The sequence below is a fragment of the Schistocerca piceifrons genome, chromosome 3 (genome assembly GCF_021461385.2).
Source record: "Schistocerca piceifrons isolate TAMUIC-IGC-003096 chromosome 3, iqSchPice1.1, whole genome shotgun sequence".
Lineage (NCBI taxonomy): Eukaryota > Metazoa > Arthropoda > Insecta > Orthoptera > Acrididae > Schistocerca > Schistocerca piceifrons.
In genome coordinates, this window is record NC_060140.1 from 597533849 (window position 1) to 597549199 (window position 15351).

At 42.9% G+C, this 15351-nt stretch overlaps 1 protein-coding gene across 1 annotated transcript in view; it reads right to left on the reverse strand.

Moving 5' to 3' along the window:
* Positions 1 to 2969: 2969 nt before the first annotated feature.
* The window catches only part of LOC124789614 (membrane-bound alkaline phosphatase-like), a 30364-nt gene continuing 17982 nt past the window's right edge, over positions 2970 to 15351 (reverse strand). Inside the window, exons 5-8 of the mRNA XM_047257031.1 lie at positions 14340 to 14474; positions 10435 to 10626; positions 4946 to 5068; positions 2970 to 3160 (exon numbers count right to left, since the gene is read on the reverse strand). Of these exons, the coding sequence (XP_047112987.1) occupies positions 2970 to 3160; positions 4946 to 5068; positions 10435 to 10626; positions 14340 to 14474 (641 nt within the window). The remainder of the gene's footprint in view (positions 3161 to 4945; positions 5069 to 10434; positions 10627 to 14339; positions 14475 to 15351) is intronic.

Below are 15351 nucleotides of genomic sequence, written 5' to 3' on the forward strand. Positions count from 1 at the left end.
CCACGAAGTTAAACGCTAAACTCCTCCTGAACGAATGGATTACAATTCTCTACATGAACACGAAAAGCTGGGTGCATTGCGCAACAGCATTCGAGTCATACTTGGGTAGAATCAGGACTCATAAATTTATCTTTATTCTTCATGCTGGTAATGGACACCGTCAGAGGAGATCAGCATCAGAGAAAAAAATGCTAGAACATTTCTGCATGGCTACGATATCTTGAGTGCTGCAGCAATACGTTCAGACACGATGCGATCATATTAGTCAATTTGGAAACTGATCGCCATAAAATGTGGGAGGTTGGGACTCCCCTAATAGAAGGAGTTCCATGTACAAAATTATGACAACTTCAACAGAGAACCAAAGCAACTCAGTTCTGGGAACTCATCGATATGCCAACAACCCTGAAGGTCAAGATACACAAGACGGTTGTCCGTCCTGGAACATTATGTGACACTGAATACTGAAAACAGGACATAATCTCGATGCTATGTAAGTGATTATGCTATGTTGGGTAAAAGACATTTACACAGCATGTGAGACTTTTCTCATTTCTTTTGATGGGGAAACTGGGTATAGTACCGTTAGCTGGTATGTACGTTTATTATTATGCTATGGTCAAAACCGCATGCAACCTAGAAAAAATGACATATGACATCGTTGTTAATATAAAATCAGTGCGCGCAAGTGTCAGTAACACAATTTGAAGTCATTGTTCACCAGGAGGAAGTATGATATCGACCAATGTTGAAATGCATAATTCGGTGAAGAGACTCTTCTGAAGCGCGAAAATTGTGGCATGAAGAAGACGGAACAGGGGAAGGAATTCTTTAGAGGATACATCTGACGCTCGTCATAGCTTAGGTATGAAGTGAGGATTACGGTAACACAGCTGAGATCAGAGTGGAGGCATTTCGAACGTGGTGCTATGAAAGAACGCTGAAAGTACAGTGGACTAGTGAAGTATGAAATTGAGAGGTAGTAATTTCAATACTCTAGGGAAGTAGGAAATGTGATAACCGCCGTAGATTCGAGTCCTGCCTCGCGCATGGGTCCTCGTGTTGTTCTTAGCATAAGTTCGTTTAAGAAGTGTGTAGGTCTGGGGACGATGACCTCAGCATTTGAACATTTTTATGATAACTATTTACAGCAGAAAGAACAGAGTAGTAAGACAGTCTAGGCCATCACGACCGTTGTTTACCTCAGTCAAAATTTATGGAATATTACATCGGTACATGGAGAAACATAGACATATTAAAAATTAAAATACACAGTATTCATATTCCACGATAATATATATATTTTTTACTTCTTTGTGAAGCCATCCTCAGAAAACATAAGTCCAAACAGATTGTTGAATCAACATCAGCGAGAGTCTATAGCTGTACAAAGATTATTTTTCCTAAGATACGTCACCTTTTACTATTGTCTGTGCAAAAAGGCAGTACCATGAAACTTCCTGGCAGATTAAAACTGTGTGTCGGACCGGGACTCGGGGTCCCGAGTTCGAGTCTCGGTCCGGCACACAGTTTTAATCTACCAGGAAGTTTCGTATCAGCGCACACACCGCTGTAGAGTGAAAATCTCATTCTGGAAACGTCCCCCAGGCTGTGGCTAAGCCATGTCTCCGCAATATCCTTTCTTCCAGGAGTGCTAGTTCTGCAAGGTTCGCAGGAGAGCTTCTGTGAAGTTTGGAAGGTAGGAGACGAGGTACTGGCGGAATTAAATCTGTGAGGATGGGGTGTGAGTCATGCTTGGGTAGCTCAGTCGGTAGAGCACTTGCCGGTGAAAGGCACAGGTCCCGAGTTCGAGTCTCGGTTCGGCACATAGTTTTAATCTGCCAGGAAGTTTCATATCAGCGCACACTCCGCTGTAGAGTGAAAATTTCATTCTAGGCAGTACCATATTGTAATAACAACGAAGCTATGATCAAATAAACCTTATATTGCATTAAACTAGAGGGTTATAAGAACGTAGAAGCCAAAAGTGAGTATTGGCACACACTACTGGGTTATATTTTGTGCCAGTCCATCTCATCTACCAGTTACTTTGTTCGTATAACATGAGACTTTTTTCAGTACTGATTCGTCTAATGTTTTAGTCTTTATATTCTCATACTTTAATTGTTTGAATGTAATGTGTTGTTTAGTCTTGTCTGTGGATGGAAAGTGGAAACCGGTTCAACAAGAACGGTGAAGTAATATAATTGTGGGACATCAATACTGTGTATTTTATTTTGTAACCCCAGATAAAACTTCCGGGCTGAGAGGCTGTGATCTATATATGAAACAATTTCCTGACGTTGCTTCTCCGACTGTGGAAACATCTTCTCCAAAGATGTCTCTCACAGTAAAAGTCGAAACGTCATGGAACAGGGTTTAGCTTCACACACTTCCCGCCGTCTCTCAGCCCGGAATTTTAACTGAAGGCCGATAGGACACGTGTCATCTCTCCAGCTACAGTCAATCTCTAGGGAGGAAGAGTAGATGGTAAAATTGTAGCGGCCGAGAGATAAACAGTAAGAGCAGTACAGATGGTGGTAGTTGTCAAGGTTTACCGAGCTGAAGGAAGGTAATGGTAACTGACAATGTTTCCGACACTATAAGTCCCCCACTCGTTCCCTACTCCTTGCCCATATCCTGTGTACACTCACGATAGTTCTAGTTAGTACAGGAGAAGAAGATTAGTGTTCAGCGTCCCGTCGACAAGGTGGTCATTGGAGACGGCGCTCAAGCTCGGATTATGGAAGGATGGAGAAGGAAATCGGCCGTGCCCTCCCATAGGAACCAACCATTTGAGTTACGAGATTTAGGCAAATCACGGAAAACCTAAATCTGTAAGGCCGGTCACGGATTTGCGTCGTGTCCTCCAGATTGAGAGTCCAGTGTACTGACCAGTGCGTTACCTTGTGGCTAGAGAGGCTAACACAAAAGCTGGAGAGTAAGTGAGGGAAGATAGTGTAGAAGTTTCACCTGTTGCAGGCGGTGAGGCCATTACCAACGCAAGCGGCGTACGCCATGACGTGGGGGATGTAGTTCTGCTCGAAGACACCGGTGAGCAGGTGAGACCAGGGTCCCCGGCTCAGCACGGCCACGTCGTCCCCACCGTGTGTCTCCACATACAGCGGCACCATAGACGGGAACTCGTACTCTTTGTCACCTGTAGAAGCACAGCCCTTTGGATTATCAACTTGTTTCCTGGGCTGCCATTTAAATTTGACCTGACAGCTAATGACTAAGACAGGGCGTGTTGCCACATAGTACTAAGCTGTGCAAGTACATAAAACGAAGCTTACTTGGTTTGTTCCTGTCTTTACGAAGTTGCAGCTTTACTTAACCGGAAATTTAAAATTAACTGTGAAACACAAATGCTTAAAGTTTTCTATAGATGTACGAATAAGTTAGAAAAGAAGGAAGCTCGAGGAAATCTTTATAAATATACCGAGCCTCTCATTCCTGAGTAGCCACACCTGCTGCCGGTGCTGCTCGTCATCCGAGGGTGAGAATCCCGGTGATACTAGGAGCCTCTCACCCTCAGATGGAATGATCGTGCATCTAGATTACGTTCCATTTTTCATCCTTTCTACAGGACGGCGTGTGCTATCTCCCGTTCCTGCATTTGTCTTACAAGCTAAAATTACTGTCTAATGTATATGTTCTTCTTCCTGATACTTAGATGTCAATCACATTAACTAAACATGCTTTACAGAAGGAGGTAAGGAGTTCATATTGGAGGTTTCAACTATTGTAGACTGGTTAAAAAGAAATAGGAGTAAGACGGCTCCAAACAGATGTAACTATCATTCTCATAGTAGGGGAACCGCAATTTTTTGTGGTGGGAAAATGTTATAAGTTCCCCTCAACTTGCAAAAGTTTATTGCGGGGCTCAGATTGCAGGTGCTGCTCTGAGATGAATAGATTGGCACAAGAGAGGAAATCGTGGCGAGCTGCACCACACGTCTCAAAAGACAACAAAATAAACTGAAGAATAGGGTCCACCATCTGAGTCAAAAAAGTTACTTTTAGCTACAGTATTTAAAAAGCCCACAGAGATGCAGAAGTACACTTGTAACTCATTCATGTCAATTTCCTTTACAGACACATAACATTTCTTACGATGGAATATGATGACTTTCTTAAAAAAAGAAAAAGTGCAAACGTGTGCTCTGTCGTATCAACGATGATCCCGCAAGCATTGATTACATGAAAGCGTGCCTGCCCAATTTTTTCGCGAGATCCAGAGGGAGCTCAGGCTGGTATTTTTGACTTCGATAGAGTTCTTCATCTTTGCCTAACTAACATATTTTTGTTAGGTAAATATAGGGAGACATAAGCGACTAGACTGAAGATTTCCGAGAAGACAGAACACAGTAGATGTTCTTCATCGGGAAGCATTGTCAGAACAAAACGCAGTACATAAAGGAAGTGTATGAAGGCCGTTAGTGTTCGATATGTAAGACATTTTGTGAAATGAGATAAGCCTTTAACATAATAAGAAACACTCTGGCATACAGATGAAGGAAACAGATGTCATGTTGCAATAAATTTCGTTTTCTTTGATACTTGCATTTCAATTTGCTAACGGCTCCTTTTTCCATCACCTGGAAAACTTTCAATGCTCAAGTGATGTACTTCAACAAAGAAATATCGAAACAGCTACCGATGTATCGATTCTCCAGGACATATAAAGTAGCGGTACCGTCATTTGTTTCAGATTACTTCTGCTCTTGAGTCACGTGTCTGCAACTTATGTCCTACACAAAAAATAAAACTGCACTACGTATTAAGAGACTATAGGTACATATAAGCCTACAGTTAGCCTAGTCGAAAATTTCCCCTTTGCCAAACTCTTAACTTTTTGATTTGAATCCATTACAAATATCTTTCTAGTATGCAAAGATGCGCACAACGCACTGTTCTCTGCAGGACGCAGATGCAAACTTACCAGTCTCGACTTCGGCCAGATTCCTCCTTGATCCGTCCTCCGTCGTCTGTAGGTAAGGTTGAGGACCGTTTGCGTAGCCGAGAGTCTGATACGGCATGGATTCGGAGTCACTGCCGGCAAATCCTGCGCAATGGTGGTATATATATATATATATCAGTTGCAAAGAAGCTGTTAATACAGGAGTATTTGTGTCTAGTACATATATGTTCAGAATAAGTAACTTAATAATCCCTGTATTAGTGTTAAAAGCAACACTAATATTGCTGAATTCAAATTGCAACATCAACAAAAATAGCGTATGAGAAGTCTTGCTTACTCTGCACATGTGGTGTAGAAGGAATAATATATTGGTAAATCCGTAGTTGATTGGTGAGAATGCAGGACGCAAAATTTCATATATATAGTTGCGGCCTCTCCTAATAACACCGCTTCTAACGTGGCTAGACATCGAGCCGCATTCTGCTTGGATGACACATGCAGGTACAACATTGCATGTTGATTCCACGTTTGTCAAGGTGATTCCTTGATGATGTTACAGACTTTCGGGGATTATAAGCTACGGTAAACGTATCAGTCTGAGATAAGAGAGCCTGATGCGGAAACGACCGAGTCCAAAGACGAATAGCCTTAGGAAGACTTACCAAGATACTGAAAATATCTTAGGGTGCTATCCACAAGTTGGTGACAGAAAATCTGCACATGAGGCGAGTTTTTGCACAGTGGACTCCAAGCCTGCTGAATTTTTTAAGATCATTCCCGTGGAGGTCTGATTGCAGTAAACACTGATATTAGAGGAAGATTCTGCGTTTCTTTCGAAGCTTGACCAGTTTGATCCCGAGAGCAAGCAGCAGAGCTCAGTGTGCAAATATCCTTCATTACACACCCTCAAAAAAGCAAATGATGCTTCTCCTGGGAGACTTATTGTCATTTCATTTTTTGGTATTCGTGGAATCGTTTACCAGCGTGTTGTATCTGCACACACATAAATAACTGGACAATGCTACAGGGATATCCTGCAGTCCATATCAGGTGCAAGAGGAGACATAGCCGCGAAACTGGATGGATGCTGTAGAAAGGTAACTTACCTTGCCATATTGTAATTTTTTCTACTGAATATCTTGGAGCAATTACAGTGAAGTGCTTCATCACCCTCCCCTGGGGCGGATTCAGTACCGTGCGATATTTTTCTACTCCCTTAGCTGATTCATGGGAGGCATCTTCCATCATCAGAAATATTACTGAAGGCTGCGGAAACGGTTTTCTGAAGGACCTTTAAAAACTAATTTCAGGCTTGTGTTTAGATACTGGCAGAAACGCTGGGATAAGTTCATCGCATCCAAAGCAGACTATGTTGAGAAGGACCATCAAAATTATGAGGACGAGTAAAGGAATGTTGTGAGAAAATATGATCAATCTTCATTGAACATCCCTCGTATGTGACATGGACGTAGGATCTAAAACGACTGGTGGAATGACGTCTTTTCTGTCGTACGCTAGTGATGTGGGCCTTTGAGTTATTTCATGGCATTGAGTAGAACTCTACTGAGCCATTAATTACACATTCGCATGAAAGTCGTGGGATCACGATCTATGATAGCAGTAATATAGCGACACGACTAACCGCAGCTTTCAAGGGCTGCGATCCTGTCGCTGGCGAAATCCGACACATGTCGGTAGACGTTCCTCATTGGTAGATCACCCATAATCAGGGGCGCCCGCAGAGAGGGCGTCAGTGGGGGTAGCTGCCTCTACTGAGAATTCATTTAGTTGATGAATTTGAGAAACTGGAGTTACATGACGGAAAAAACCTGGAAAATTATCCCTTAAACTAAACTGAAAAGACAGATAAAATGACGTAAAAATGTACAACAATTGAAGTGAATTATAAATAAAATATTTTGAAAAGGCGTCGGTAAAATTCTTCGTGAAATAATATGTGTGAAAGTAAGAAACAAAATCATTAGACAAACATTAACACATTTCATTTGCCGTACACGATATCCAGCATCATTTAAAGACACAGAAAATGTTTCATTATGTTATTTCTTACTTTTAGACAAATCATTTCACAAAAATTTGACTGATTTTACAGTTTTAATTTTATTTTTATTTGTTTATGTTCAAGTTATTTAATGAAAAACTTTATAGAGAATTGGAAATGAACTAATGAAAAGGATAAATAAGTAAAAATTTCATTCTTTCAGGATGTTCGAAAACTGCTCTAAAACCGTGTATTGCAGTGTACCGAAGTCAACATGCAGAGGTTCTCGAAAGTGAGGGAACGTCTGATGTCGGACAACACGTGCTTGTAGATAGATAATCGTTGTAAATTTGCAGAAACAGTTGGATTGTGCACTTTAAACAGATCACAATAGTTTATAAATGGCCATAACGTTTGGTACACTGTCAGTACAAAATAGTGATATGTTTGTTTCAGTATCCATACCTGGTACAACTTAAGAGTGGCGTGACAGATACATTAAGCAGATAAACTCTGAATTTTTTAAAACATATACGAATTTGTTCTTGGGCAACACTGTTGCGTATTTTCTAGTATGTGTATCGTTCGTTCTTGCCAACATTAAAAGAATGAGCTGTTGTGCCTTAAATAGAAGTTAGACACAAACCTGTGAAACATGGAATAACATCATAAAAATATTCAGTTGTATCTTATGAGCTATACTATAGGTTCTGCACGAATGGGAACATATGTATTGAAGAGTGTTGTATTGGTTCACAAGTACATAACGTGGGAAATGGTATCTGCACGAAATTCTTAATGACAGGGAAATGTTGCGAGCATAGTATTTACCGGGGGACGAACAGGAAATGATGTAAGTAGTGGGAAAATGTAAAACCTGAGAATGTAAAAGGAGGATTTATTGTAATTATACTGTTATCCTGGTAGTATTTACATTATTGAGTCCGCAGCTCGTGGTCGTGCGGTAGCGTTCTCGCTTCCCACGCCCGGGTTCCCGGGTTCGATTCCCGGCGGGGTCAGGGATTTTCTCTGCCTCGTGATGACTGGGTGTTGTGTGATGTCCTTAGGTTACTTAGGTTTAAGTAGTTCAAAGTTCTATGGGTCTGATGACCATAGATGTTAGGTCTCATAGTGCTCAGAGCCATTTGAACCATTTTTTTTTTTTACATTATTGACCACGTAATAAAAGGAAAGTGTATAGCCTAACAGGAGAAACCGATGAGCAGACAAAGATTTTCAAAAAATTTCTAAATCACAGCTATGGGGAAAATGTTTTGTCCCTGTTGACACGAAGACTTGCACCCCCCCCCCCCCCTTGCCAATAACACGATCTTCTCACTAGCAACTTACATCCAAATGCGATTTCTGAATGAGACGTCTGCTGTGGCCGAGTGGTTCTAGGCGCTTCAGTCCAGAACCGGAGGACTGCTACGGTCGCAGGTTCGAATCCTGCCTCGGGCATGGATGTGTGTGATGCCCTTAGGTTAGTTAGGTTTAAGTAGTTCTAAGTTCTAGGGGACTGATGATTGGTTCAAATGGCTCTGAGCACTATGGGACTTAACTTCTGAGGTCATCAGTCCCCTAGAACTTAGAACTACGTAAACCTAACTAACCTAAGGACATCACACACATCCATGCCCGAGGCAGGATTCGAACCTGCGACCGTAGCGCCTAGAACCGCTCGGCCACCCCGGCCGGCGGGACTGATGAACTCAGCTGTTAATTCCCATAGTGCTCAGAGCCATTTGAACCATCTGAACGTCTGCTGTGTAATCTTTGCTTGATCATAGAATGTGCGCTGAAATACTAATCATTCACATCTACGAGCATGTGGTACTGTACACCTCATACCAGTCTGACATCAGTTCCATACTCCGTTCATGGTGTTGGCAATTTTAGTGTTTAGTGGCTAGTGTATTACGTTGTTACGAGTAGAAATGCAAATCTGAAGCTTAGTCGCGCATATTCGTCCTTGAGTACTTCCCCTTATCTTACGGTAGCCGAACTTTTAACTCCCACTGGAGAGAAAAATACATTAAAATGCTCTGTCATTGATTACATTGCACAGTAAGCTGATAATATCTATCAGGCGAGAGACATCAAGGATTCTCATTAAGACTTTCTAAAGAAGATAAAGTTACATCCTGATTCCAATTTCGTAGTAACTAAATGAAAGCGTCAGCAACACGTTTTACAAACTAGATGCCACTATCGCCTATAGACAGACAGGTATAATACTGAACAGGCAGGAAGAAGTAATCCCATTACGTGGATTCTGATGCTTGGAAGTGACTGTTAACGACGTAATTCCACGTCATTTTTTCTTTGTTATAACTTGGTCACAATTTCTTCTGCTTGATGTGCATCTGGATGCAGAATAAATAGTGTAGTTTACTCCAAATAGATGTGATGAGGGGTGATATCCTACCAATATAGCTTTTTTGTAATGAAAATTTGTTCATATTTCATGTACACTCACCCCCCCTCCCCCCACCCCGGCCCATACACACACACACACACACACACACACACACACACACACACATTTCTGTGTCAGAGACGGGCAAAATGCTATTACTTTTCTGCTGTGAAACACTGTCAAGGGAAGTGTTTCGGTACCTACTTGGAAAATCTGTAGCAAGTTATTTGCTCTTTTTTTTAGGTTTTGCCAACAGTATCGTTCGACGATATTACCAATAAAGTGGTCTAATTAATGGCTGAAACTGGAACGCTACTGACCGCAATCTATCATGGACGGATCTGGTGGCTACGGTCTAGACATGGCTCCTAAGGGGTCAACAAAAGTGTCTGGCCTCTGCATTGTAAACAGCTTTTTTCCTGTACGAACGACCCGCGGGGCCGCCCTAGCAAACTCAGTTCTCAGTTTTTGGCGTCCACACACTCATGCTGGCTGGTCACCGCTCTTATTCCAATAATGACACACGTTAGCAACAACCAGGTAAAGTGTAGCAGCCATGTGGATTGAGAACATTTTAGTCACACTTTTTCAGTCTTCACACCTGTGGAAATCTCAAGAACTGCGGCCTTCTTTTCTTTTCTTCAGTATGAAAAATGTTCTCGGACGAGATGAAACATCCCTTTGCCTGTGAACTAATAGCTTTGTATTAAACTTGCCGTTTTAAAGTTGAGTATCGCAGGTTGAAGTAGTTAACAGAACATTCGTTTAGTCCTGTAGTGATTTCTCGTACCGAGACACATGTTTCCAGTGGCTGTCATGAGTCGCAAAAACTGAGTGTGGTACAGCTGGCATTCGGTGTCAGTCGATCGGTTTGGTTGTGTTGTCAGGAAGATATGGAGCGTAGACCGAGGTCTCGTTTATGTTGAAGTTGGCAATCCTTAAAATGTGAATGCCAGTTACCAGTTGTGCTAACAGTCTGATCTGTAGCTTAGCCTGATGTTAACGTTCGCGCCATAATTCATCGGTTGATTTCAGCTGAGCGCCGGTTGTGCCGCATTCATTTTAGTTGCCCGTGTGGCCGTCACTCACCAAAGATGTCGTTGCCGCGCGCCGCGTAGCCACTCAAGGACATGGTGTGCGCGTGGTCGGCCGTCACCACGATCAGCGTGTCGCGCTCGTCCGTCAGCTCGTGCGCCACCCGCACCGCCTCCGACAACTCGATGGCCTCGTCGAGCGCCTTGTGAGCGAGGGTCGAGTGGTGCGCAACGTCGATCTTGCCTCCTGTAAATCCCCAAGCAAGAGTGGTATCAGTCGTTGCGATATACGTTCACTGCATAATGCTGCGAGATCAACAACACACTCGAGTGGCATTGTCACTCGAAGCTCACTCGTCACTGTCTATCCAACAACTATTGCTCTATTCTACCGTGCGACGTTATACACTGCCAGTTGCGGATACTTACCACCACACACATAACAGCCAACTATGGAAGGTAGTCACAAAGTTTTAGTTGCCATCTCGAGAAAAATAGGATACCTAACTTGATTAATTTTTTGCTATTTTCATCTACATACATACTCCGCAATCCACCATACGGCGCGTGGCGGAGGGTACCTCGTACCACAACTAGAATCTTCTGTCCCTGTTCCACACCCAAACAGAACGAGGGAAAAATGACTGCCTATATGCCTCTGTACGAGCCCTAATCTCTCTTATCTTATCTTTGTGTTCTTTCAGCGAAATGTAAGTTGGCGGCAGTAAACTTGTACTGCAGTCAGCCTCAAATGCTGGTTCTCTAAATTTCCTCAGTAGCGATTCACAAAAAGAACGCCTCCTTCCTCTAGAGACTCCCACCCGAGTTCCTGAAGCATTTCAGTAACACTCGTGTGATGATCAAACCTACCAGTAACAAACCTAGCAGCCCGCCTCTGAATTTCTTCTATGTCCTCCCTCAATCCGACCTGATAGGGATCCCAAACGCTCGAGCAGTACTCAAGAATAGGTCGTATTAGTGTTTTATAAGCGGTCTCCATTACAGATGAACCACATCTTCCCAAAATTCTACCAATGAACCGAAGACGACTATCCGCCTTCCCCACAACTGCCATTACATGCTTGTCCCACTTCATATCGCTCTGCAATGTTACGCCCAAATATTTAATCGACGTGACTGTGTCAAGCGCTACACTACTAATGGAGTATTCAAACATTACGGGATTCTTTTTCCTATTCATCTGCATTAATTTATTTTTATATATATACTGGGTGTTACAAAAAGATACGGCCAAACTTTCAGGAAACACTCCTCACACACAAATAAAGAAAAGATGTTATGTGGACATGTGTCCGGAAACGCTTAATTTCCATATTAGAGCTCATTTTAGTTTCGTCAGTATGTACTGTACATCCCCGATTCACCGCCAGTTGGCCCTATTGAAGGAAGATAATGTTGACTTCGATGCTTGTGTTAACATGCGATTCATTGTTCTACAGTAGTAGCATCAAGCACATCAGTACGTAGCGTCAACAGGTTAGTGTTCATCACGAACGTGGTATTGCAGTCAGTGCAATGCTTACAAATGCGGAGTTGGCAGATGCCCATTTGATGTATGGATTAGCACGAGGAAATAGCCGTGGCGCGGTACGTTTGTATCGAGACAGATTTCCAGAACGAAGGTGTCCCGACAGGAAGACGTTCGAAGTAATTGATCGGCGTCTTAGGGAGCACGGAACATTACAGCCTATGAGTCGCGACTGGGGAAGACCTAGAACGACGAGGACACCTGCAATGGACGAGGCAATTCTCCGTGCAGTTGACGATAACCCTAATGTCAGCGTCAGAGAAGTTGCTGCTCTACAAGGAAACGTTGACCACGTCACTGTATGGAGAGTGCTACGGGAGAACCAGTTGTTTCCGTACCATGTACAGCGTGTGCAGCCACTATCAGCAGCTGATTGGCCTCCAGGGGTACACTTCTGCGAATGGTTCATCCAACAATGTGTCAATCCTCATTTCAGTGCAAATGTTCTCTTTACGGATGAGGCTTCATTCAAACGTGATCAAAATTGTAAATTTTCACGATCAACATGTGTGGACTGACGAGAATCCGCACGCAATTGAGCAATCACGTCATCAACACAGATTTTCTGTGAACGTTTGGGCAGGCATTGTTGGTGATGTCTTGATTGGGCCCCATGTTCTTCCACCTACGCTCAATGGAGCACGTTATCATGATTTCATACGGGATACTCTACCTGTGCTACTAGAACATGTGCCTTTACAAGTACGACACATCATGTAGTTCATGCACGATGGAGCTCCTGCACATTTCAGTCGAAGTGTTCGTACGCTTCTTAACAACAGATTCGGTGACCGATGGATTGGTAGAGGCGGACCAATTCCATGGCCTCCACTCTCTCCTGACCTCAACTCTCTTGACTTTTATTTGTGGGGGCATTTAAAAGCTCTTGTCTACGCAACCCCGGTACCAAATGTAGAGACTCTTCGTGCTCGTACTGTGGACGGCTGTGATACAGTACGCCATTCTCCAGGGCTGCATCAGCGCATCAGGGATTCCATGCGACGGAGGGTGGATGCATGTATCTTCGCTAACAGAGGACATTTTGAGCATTTCCTGTAACAAAGTGTTTGACGTCACGCTGGTACGTTCTGTTGCTGTGTGTTTCCATTCCATGATTAATGTGATTTGAAGAGAAGTAATAAAATGAGTTCTAACATGGAAAGTAATGTTTTCTGGACACATGTCCACATAACATATTTTCTTTTTTTTTGTGTGTGAGGAATGTTTCCTGAAAGTTTGGCCGTACTTTTTTGTAACACCCTGTATAGAGAGTTAGCTGCCATTCTTTACACTAATCACAAATCCTGTTCAAGTCATCTTGTATCCTCCTACAGACACTCAACGACGACACCTTCCCGTACACCACAGCATCATCAGCAAACAGCCGCATATTGCTATCCACCCTATCCAAACGATCATTTATGTAGATAGAAAACAACAGCAGACCTACCACACTTCCCTGGGCCACTCCGATGACCACTCACCATCGAGTACAACGTACTGGGTTCTATTACTTAAGAAGTCTTCGAGTCACTCACATACTTGGGAACCAATCCCATATGCTCGTACCTTAGTTAGGAGTCTGCAGTGGGGCACCGAGTCAAACGCTTTCCAGAAGTCAAGGAATATGGCATCCGTCTGATAACCTTCTTCCATGGTTCGCAAGATATCATGTGAAAAAAGGGCGAGTTCCGTTTCGCAGGAGCAATGGTTTCTAAAGCCGTGCTGATGCATGGACAGCAACTTCTCTGTCTCAAGGAAATTCATTATATTCGAACTGAGAATATGTTCGAGAATCCTGCAACAAACCGATGTTAAGGATATTGGTCTGTAAATTTGAGGATCCGTCCTTCTACCCTTCTCATATACATGCGTCACCTGCGCTTTTTTCCAGTCGCTCGGGTCTTTACGTTGGGCAAGAGATTCGCGATAAATGCAAGCTACGTAAGGAGCCAATGCAGTAGAGTCCTCTCTGTAAAACCGAATTGGAGTCTCATCAGGACCTGGCGATTTACTTATTTTCAACCCATTCAGCTGCTTCACAACCCCAAGGATGTCTATCACTGTCGATAAGTAACATTTTGAGCCCGTGGGTGTGTACAAAATATAGGTTGACTCTTACATAGAGAATAACAGCAACCAGCTACTTTTTACAATGCTAAGAATTTATTTAAATCTCACCTTTTCGGTTTCGAACCGACAGGTTCATCTTCAGACGGCTATTTCACATTTTTACATTAGCTTTCACCTTTTGATTTCGCAACTGCTGAAACTTCCTTGAGGTGGTGGTGACGATGAAAAACCCACATCACATTATTCTTCCTGCGCTACCTAATACATAGGTCAGAGGGACGTTCGCTCTGCCAAACGTTTCGGAGTGATTTGAAAAGTATGAGTATGAATGGACTTACCCTCTACGAACAGGAAGTATCCGTTCCTATTTTTCTCCAGCATCTTGATAGCTACTTCCGTAAGCTCCTTGAGACGGGGTTCCGTTGCGTTGTCGGCGTCCAGGTGGTACTGCATGAAAGATGACTCGAACAGACCTTTGAGAGGCAACAGAAAAGTAAGACCGTTACGTACATCTTGAACTGAATTTCTTCTACAATATTTGCTTTCCTTGTCAGAAATGAAATTTTAGAAACTGTTCTAAATGTTTGTTTAAAGCAGCATCTTCGTTAGGCTGGAAAACTTGTTCGCAAGCACCTTATAACCAACTACATACAAGTTAGAGTGATAGCAAATTTCAGTCATTCCACTTGTCAAATGGAATCTCAAGCAGTTTCTCAACCTATTAGTGAGTTAGTTGTTCTACTGGACACGTAAGTAACAATTTACATAGTGCGCGAGTGCTATAGTATTCTACAAAGGTTTCTGCACATTCAAGTAAGGGCTACGCTGACGAAATTGCTGGGAGAAACACTACACTGTGGAAATATGTCAAGGACCATCTCTACTGGAGAACATAATTGTGACTGGTATGAAAACAAAATGGTAGTGGGCAGTGCACTTAGAATGCGAGTAGATGATAAATGGACCAAGAAACTTCTATTGGGAATCCTAGACAAGATCTGGAGATCTTAACGCATGGAGAACTGTGGAAGAGACCTCTGTAGAGCAGTAATGATACTGTGGTGTTGAAGGGAAACATAAGGGCACGAAACTACTCATTTAAACAGTGCACCTCGTGCCAGGAGGAGCAGCGGTGAAGACCGTGCCTGGAAAACGAAATATCGCTGGATCAAAACCCAGTCGGACCATGCAATTGCTCATTCTGTCTTTCAATTACGCGAAGCTTCGCCAGGAAGGACACGTGGTTCGGATTCCACGTTAATCTGTAGAGCCCATTTTTCCCGATTGGATTACCGTTGTATTTTGTGGACTCGTAAGGGGTCAGAGTCATGTCCAATTGAGAGACGTGCA